Source organism: Diaphorina citri, unplaced genomic scaffold, assembly GCF_000475195.1.
Source record: "Diaphorina citri unplaced genomic scaffold, Diaci psyllid genome assembly version 1.1 scaffold1383, whole genome shotgun sequence".
Classification (NCBI taxonomy): Eukaryota; Metazoa; Arthropoda; class Insecta; order Hemiptera; family Psyllidae; genus Diaphorina; species Diaphorina citri.
Window position 1 is genome coordinate 7,039 of NW_007378809.1, and position 7,288 is coordinate 14,326.

General features: G+C 39.7%; 2 protein-coding genes across 2 annotated transcripts in view; one reads left to right on the forward strand and one right to left on the reverse strand.

The window, feature by feature from the left end:
• The window catches only part of LOC103515626 (phenylalanine--tRNA ligase beta subunit-like), a gene marked incomplete at its 3' end in the record, with an annotated part of 7,560 nt that extends 6,617 nt beyond the window's left edge, over nt 1-943 (reverse strand). Inside the window, exons 1-2 of the mRNA XM_026828251.1 lie at nt 845-943; nt 516-670 (exon numbers count right to left, since the gene is read on the reverse strand). Coding sequence (XP_026684052.1) covers nt 516-670; nt 845-928 — 239 coding nt within the window. The remainder of the gene's footprint in view (nt 1-515; nt 671-844) is intronic.
• A 3,629-nt stretch (nt 944-4,572) lies between these two features.
• LOC113470082 (GATA zinc finger domain-containing protein 14-like) lies at nt 4,573-6,992 on the forward strand. Its single transcript, XM_026828257.1, has 4 exons — nt 4,573-5,026; nt 5,443-5,666; nt 6,358-6,517; nt 6,838-6,992. The coding sequence occupies exons 1-4, from the start codon at nt 4,573-4,575 to the stop codon at nt 6,954-6,956; spliced, it is 957 nt and encodes a 318-aa protein (XP_026684058.1). The 3' UTR covers nt 6,957-6,992.
• Nucleotides 6,993-7,288: the final 296 nt, after the last annotated feature.

Sequence of the window (7,288 nt, forward strand, 5' to 3'; positions counted from 1 at the left end):
TAATACACTAGTTTGATGAAACGAGGCCCAGATCCTATTCCTTTTCTATACTTACACTGGGTGTTGATGATGAGTTTCTGCATATTGGAAGGAGAAGTGGCAATATACTGTGGAGTTGGTATTCTGAAACAGAGAAAAAGATGAGTTTTATAAGACAAGAAAAAAAAAAAAAATAAAAATAATTGGGGGGATGTAGCTGCGTTAGCTGAGTGAGTTGGATAATGATTTGATGGTCCAATGGTAACCTATGTACTTGATGCCATGAAGTAATCTCCTGAGGTTGTTGTCCCTAGAGACATACAAGAATCTCCTCAGCGTGTCCCTAAAGATAGTAAATATTTCACAGGTTTGAATTTTGAGTTGTTTATTATTTTCATTTTTCTATTTATTTATTTTATTTTATTTTTTATTTTTATTTATTTTTTTTTGTGGGAACCCAGCACTAAAATTGAAAAGGGAAAATGGAGTCCTCATCCTAATCCATCTGATAAGGGACATACAGTTTTACCACTTACTTGTTAAGGAAAACCATGAGACCATTGTAGAGACCCTCAAGACAAAGTAGGTCATATCTGTTGGCTGGGACATCAATTCTGTAGATAACATCTTCCGATGCTCCTTTGGAATTGTCTGCTCCTTGCTCTTTGGAAATGATTTGTTTTTCTGATGTCTGAAATATAATAAACCTGAGATTAGGATATTAGAACCTAAAATAAATAATATTCTTGTTCATAAGAGACATCTTTTTGGGGGGGGGGCAATTTTAGAGTATCTAATCAAAAATCTAGTGTTGAGAGGTAGATGAATTTTTATTAAAGGAACTAAACATAAATTGTACACTCACCACTTCATCTAATTCCAGTCCAAATGCAAAACAAAGACTAGCAAACTCTTCATCAGCTGAAACAAACAAATTATAACTCAACATTAGAAAACTTTCAAGGGAAAATCACTACCTCCCTGGCAAAACACCAATTTTTCTCATTCGTAGATGAATTTTTTTTAAAGGAACTAAACATGAATTGTACACTCACCACTTCATCTAATTCCAATCCAAATGCAAAACAAAGACTAGCAAACTCTTCATCGGCTGAAACAAACAAATTATAACTCAACATTAGAAAACTTTCAAGGGAAAATCACTACCTCCCTGGCAGAACACCAATTTTTCTCATTCTGCTGGAAATTAAATAAAGACAAAATATTTTTTCATGAAAAGATAAAAAGGTACTGGCACAAACAAGCAGTGACCAGTGTTATTATAGGGTTAGGTTAAAGAGAAGAGTATGAACTCATATTCATCACAGTTCAATGTGAGTATCCAACATGGGAATCTTATCTGTTCAGGATAAAATCCTCTCCGGGCGGGAATCGTACCCGCGACCTAGCGCTTACAAGGCAGACGCGTTAGTCGCTACCCACCAAGCTAAGATAGTTTTTTTTATTTCACTACAAAATTGCCTGCTTATATTTTGTATGAATGCCGAGTATTTAATAGAGTATGCAATGTGCAAATCACTAAACCCCTTGTGAAATAATTTCACGAAACGGAGACCTTGTTTTTTCTTTTTTTTTACCCAAATCCCATAACCTTTTCTACATTAATTTCATTTCAGTATAAAGTAGCCTTAGTGGGTATCACACCGGGAGGGGTCGAAGTTTTTTCGGCCCTGTGTTTAGAGTTCGAGGTGCTCTCATCCTCGTGAGGACAATTGAGTATCTAGCTGCCTAGCTTTTTTAATCAAGTAGTGACCAGTGGTGGTATTACCAGTGAAAAAGATTACTGAAATATGAAAATTGATTGCAAGAGGAGGCACCTAGTAATGCTGTGAAGTCCACAAAAGTTGTGAAGATGCTCTGCTTTACCACAAAGAATATTCATGATTTGATTTGATTCCAGTATAATCCCAAGCCCCCCGTCACATCTCGCGTGGATGTCAAAGACTTGGACACGCTCTTCTCTTTCATCACTCCTAGCATTAAGAGGAAACCTACCCCACCATCCACAGTATCCGCACATAGCACCAATAGCACATCCAGACCCCACTCCCGAACTAGCAATACGGGAAACAATGCAGCCAAAATGGGGAACATAGCAGCACATAGCACCAATAGCACATCCAGACCCCACTCCCGAACTAGCAATACGGGAAACAATGCAGCCAAAATGGGGAACATAGCAAACAAAATGGGAAACAGTGCAAACAAAATGGGAGGCTCTGGAACCCAAATGGGAAACGGTGCAACCAAAATGGGAAACATAGCAAACAAAATGGGAAATACTGGAATAGGAATGAGTATGGGACGAAGTCCAAACCAGATGGGACCCAGCGGAAACAATAGAAAACGTTTCGATAGTAACACAGAACATAATGGAAATACCAACACTAGCAACAACAGGGGAAGTAATGAAAATAAAATCGGAAGTTTTGGAACCAAAAGCCACAAAACTCCCGTGACCAGCCACCGTGGAGGGAAGCACCAAGGTCTGATCGATATTTATAACTTTTAAGACAATTATGTTTTCATTGTTTATTGTGCGCGTTGTTTTCTCGTTAGTGGCACTTGGTTTTATGGTATGTGTGCGATCGAAATGTCATGTTCCCGAGATCACACATGGGGTTCAAGATCCCAACACACTTCATGTTAGCAGAGTTCAAGATATAGAGGAAAATATTGACGCTATATTCGAATCCGGAGTGAAAACAGGCGTCAAAAACATAGTCAAGAGATCAGAAACCAACAGTGCTTGTGTAAATGACATGCAAGGCATCAACAAGAACAATATTGACGCTAAAACAACTAGGTTGAAAACAAACGTCAAAAGACATGCGAATAGCGTCACTGAACCCGAAATACAAGCAAACGTATCCGAACTAAAGCAAAACGTAACCAAAGCACCAGACATTCAAGATGGGACTCTCAGCAATTTGCCTGAAAATGGTACGGAAAGCAACAATTTTGAAATTGATTTCAACAATGTATCCAACATTAATCTAAATGGACTAGCAACTGCTGCTGCTGTTAACAAAACAAATGAACTGGATATGAAGGCAACCAGTAATGGGACACAAATAAAAGATGAATTAGAACATTCCAACATAAGCAAAAGTGTTCCAGATGACACACAATATTCGACTATTAGCAAAAGTGTACTTGACGAAATACAATATTCTAACATTAGCAAAAGCCTAGCTGACGGAATACAATATTCTAACATTAGCAAAAGTATACTTGACGAAATACAATATTCCAACATTAGCAAAAGTATACTTGACGAAATACAATATTCTAACATTAGCAAAAGTATACTTGACGAAATACAATATTCTAACATTAGCAAAAGCCTAGCTGACGAAATACCTTATGTTGACATAAGCAATAGAGTTGAAGGACGAGGGAATGTTAGTCACAGGCCTGAAATAAAACACCGAATCGATAATGATCCTGACGGAGCGGTGAAGAAGTTCACCATCCAAGATACTTTTGACGAGCTGAAAAACATTCACGATCAGGTGAGCATTTCCATTGCCAGCCAGTTAGCTTGGCGGGTAGCGCGTCTGCCACGTAAACGCTAGGTCGCGGGTTCGATTCCCGCCCGGCAAGGATTTTATCCTAAACAGATAAGGTTAGTTCTCGGAACGGTTAGCTGGGTGGCGCTTCGAATACTTGACGTTCGCGGGTCCCCGGCACGCTTGATGTAAAGAAAATCAAGTGTGCCGGAAGCAAATTGAACGGCAACAAGGAAGGTCTTATCGTCTCGAAATCGAAGAGAGAAGGAGGACAGAATTGGAAAAAAGCGAGCCGTTCTGAGAACGAAACTTATCTATTCAGGAGAAAGTTTGCCCCATCGCTCCAGGCGGGAATCGAACCCACAACCTAGAGTAGCCTGTATTAACAAAATATCCTGAACTTTGACACTTCCATCCCCATCACTCACTCTCAGAAGGTCTGACAGACGTAGGTCTGAAGCTTTTCCCGCCACACACGTTAAGACGGTCTAACAGACCTACGTCTGTCTGACATAATAAATGTTGCAGGAGGACTCCGAAATCGCCAAGCTGATCAAACATGTGATGAAACATTATCTGTCCAACTGTATGATTATCTTCTTGTATGATGAACTGTTCTATGCTAGTGCGGATCCCCGGCACGCTTGATGTAAAGAAAATCAAGTGTGACGGAAGCGAATTGTACGGCAACAACGAAGGTTTTATCGTCTCGAAATCGAAGAGAGGAGGAGGAGAGAATTGGAGAAAGCGAGCCGTTCTGAGAACGAAACTTATCTATTCAGGAGAAAGTTTGCCCCATCGCTCCAGGTGGGAATCGAACCCACAACCTAGAGTAACCTGTATTAACAAAATATCCTGAACTTTGACACTTCCATTCCCACCACTCACCCTCAGAAGGTCTGACAGACGTAGATCTGTCAGACCGTCTGAGCGTGACATAATAAATGTTGCAGGAGGACTCCGAGATCGCCAAGCTGATCAAACATGTGATGAAACATTATCTGTCCAACTGTATGATTATCTTCTTGTATGATGAACTGTTCTATGCTAGTGGCAGCATATGGATTTGAATCAGCACAGTAGAAATTCACAGAATGAGGAAAATATAATTTCGTCGCGTAAGAATTTAAATCAGCGCAGTCGAAACTCGCAGAATTCAAATATAAATGAAGAAAAGAGAAATTCACAGCACATCGATGTGAATCAAAACAATAGAAATTCACAGAATGAGGAAAGTATAATTTCGTCGCGTAAGAACTTGATTCAGCATAGAAATTCACAGGATACAAATCAGCACAGAAATTCACAGAATGAGGAACATGTAATTTCGTCTCGTAAGAATTTGAATCAGCATAGAAATTCACAGGACAGTACTGACCACGGAGTACATTCTAGAGGCAGCAGTGCTGAAGCAGGTAACAGAACACCTGTGGTTGATAATGGTCAGCGCTACTCAGTAAACAATGGAAGGGGAGGAAGGAAAAGCGATTCGCAAGGAGTGGCCTTGTCTCCGAGTAAGTACATATATAACTCAAAGGGCCTCTAAGTTCTCGGTTGGACCTTAAATATTATAAGAAATTTCATCTACCTATGTGTCAAATTTTACCATTTTGGCGAAAAAAATTGCCGAATTTTATTAAAAATCGAATGAACCATTCCTGAGTTATGGCCATCCAAACAATCTTGAGTTAGCTTGGTTGGTAGAGCGTCTGTCTTGTAAGCGCTAGGGCCGCTAGGTCGCGGGTTCGATTTCCACCCAGGGCGGGTTTTATCCTGAACGTATAATGTTCGTTCTCGGAACGGCTGGCTTTCTCCTATTCTATCTTCCTTCTCCCTTCGATTTCGGGACTATAAGACCTTAGCAGTTACAGTTCCCTCTATTGCAAAAGATATGCACAAAATATGCAATGAGCCTCTGTGTTCCTTACAGGTCCATCCAAGAAACCGAAACTACAAGGCGTGGGGAATGAAAAAGAGATGAGAGATGCTGAACGGTCACCAGAACCTGATACAGAGCAGTATTTAGAACCAGAGCAGTATGATGAACCAGAACAATATTTAGAACCAGGGCAGTTTGTAAATCAAGATGTTTCCACTCAGTATAGTGAGAATCTGGAGTATAATGAACAAGATGATATGACAGGAGCTGAAGAGGTGAGTTAATGCTCCAAATTTTCAGAGTCCGGCCCACAGTAAAGGAGCAGAGTGAAACCCTGAGGGGCCAGAAAGTAAAACCCTTTGAAATATGATACTTGTTCAGAAGTTACGTCAGTGGAAAAGTTCCACAAAAACGAGTCTGGCTCTACAAAAGGAAAAGTTCTACAAAAGAAATGTCTGGCTAGGGGACGTTAAACAGAGAGAAGACTAGCGTCTGGCTGTGGGACTATAAACAGGGAGAAGAACAGCTAACCCTAACCAGCCTAGCTAGCTGGCAGCTCCTCAAAGGGTTCTCTCTGCTTTAGACCAAGTACAAGTCCTCACGATGGTTGACTGTGGTTCAGGACGAGCGAGCCAATTTAACATGGCTAGAGCTAGAGACCATCACCCCGGTGTATAGCAGATACAAAAAGACATCTTTTCTTTATTCTGCTATCGCCATTCGGCGAAAGCTAAAGCCGCTACAACAACAACAACGAGTTGTCAAAAATACCTAAGCTGTGACCAGTGTTATTATAGGGTTGGGTTAAACACAAAAAGGAGCTCTATTTTTACTGTCGTGGCTTTTGAATAATTACCTACACCTACTTTTTTTAATGGTGGGCATGAGAAATCGAACCCGGAACTTTCTGTAGGCGCCTTACCAAAAGGTTAACCGTGTCCCCGAAATATGTTTCTTTTGTTTCAGGAGAAGTCGAAATACTTCAGCACCGAGGATGATATTTTGGAGGAAGCACCAGGTAGTGTGTTCTCTCTATATGATGAAGATGTAGGAAGCTCGGTGGTGTCTGATCAATATGATATGGGAATCTTCTCTGATAACGACCAAAGTCAGAGTGGATTTGACGGTAAGTAACTTTCTATCTCTCGCTCGCCCTCTATATCTGGGTCAGATTCCTTTTTTTGTCTACTTAATAAAAATAACTTTTAAAAAAGGTACCTGCCTCGTAAAAGAAAAATGTATATCGCCTCTTCGGGAACGGAAGAGTTTGGTCAGAAAATTTCCGCCCCGGCTGGGATTCGAACCTAGCACCTCCGGTTTTAAAGTCAAAGCTCTTGACCATTTTTAACATGGTTTTACTTAACTTGAGATCTCTGTTTGTTTGTAATTTGTTATGTACTTTTTTTAATCAAATTTCAGCATCATTTTCAATTGTCTGTTCCACAGGGAATTTGAGTTTGGATTTGAACAACGCAAGTTTCCCAGACCAAGATGTAGGGGATAGAGCTGGGTTCTTCAATTTCAACACCGGACAAGACCCCAGTATGCAGTTCAACTTTTTCTAAGAAAATCAGTTTCCCACTTTAGTTATTAAAATGTATTATCTTACCATCGGGGGGGTTTAACATTATTTTCACTGCGTTCACATTAAGCTGATTCATTTATTTATTACTTTCTATTTTTTCTATACTTTTTGCTAAATTTCAATATTAGTTACGTAAAAAAAATGAAGATATCCACCTAAAGCTACCTATACCTACTTACCATAATGCATAATTATAGTAAATAGTTACCTACCTACTTGCTAACTTTCAAAATAACTAGCACCACCCATATTTTGTTCAAAAGTAAAAGACACATGAAAAATAGAAATGGATACCGAGTAAATGTAATTATT

Bases quoted from the DNA above. Each gene is read 5' to 3' on its own strand.
- LOC113470082 (XM_026828257.1), top strand. From the start codon at position 4,573: ATGGATTTGAATCAGCACAGTAGAAATTCACAGAATGAGGAAAATATA. The intron at 5,027-5,442 runs GTAAGTACATAT...TGTTCCTTACAG, and splicing joins AGGAGTGGCCTTGTCTCCGA to GTCCATCCAAGAAACCGAAA. The intron at 5,667-6,357 runs GTGAGTTAATGC...CTTTTGTTTCAG, and splicing joins ATATGACAGGAGCTGAAGAG to GAGAAGTCGAAATACTTCAG.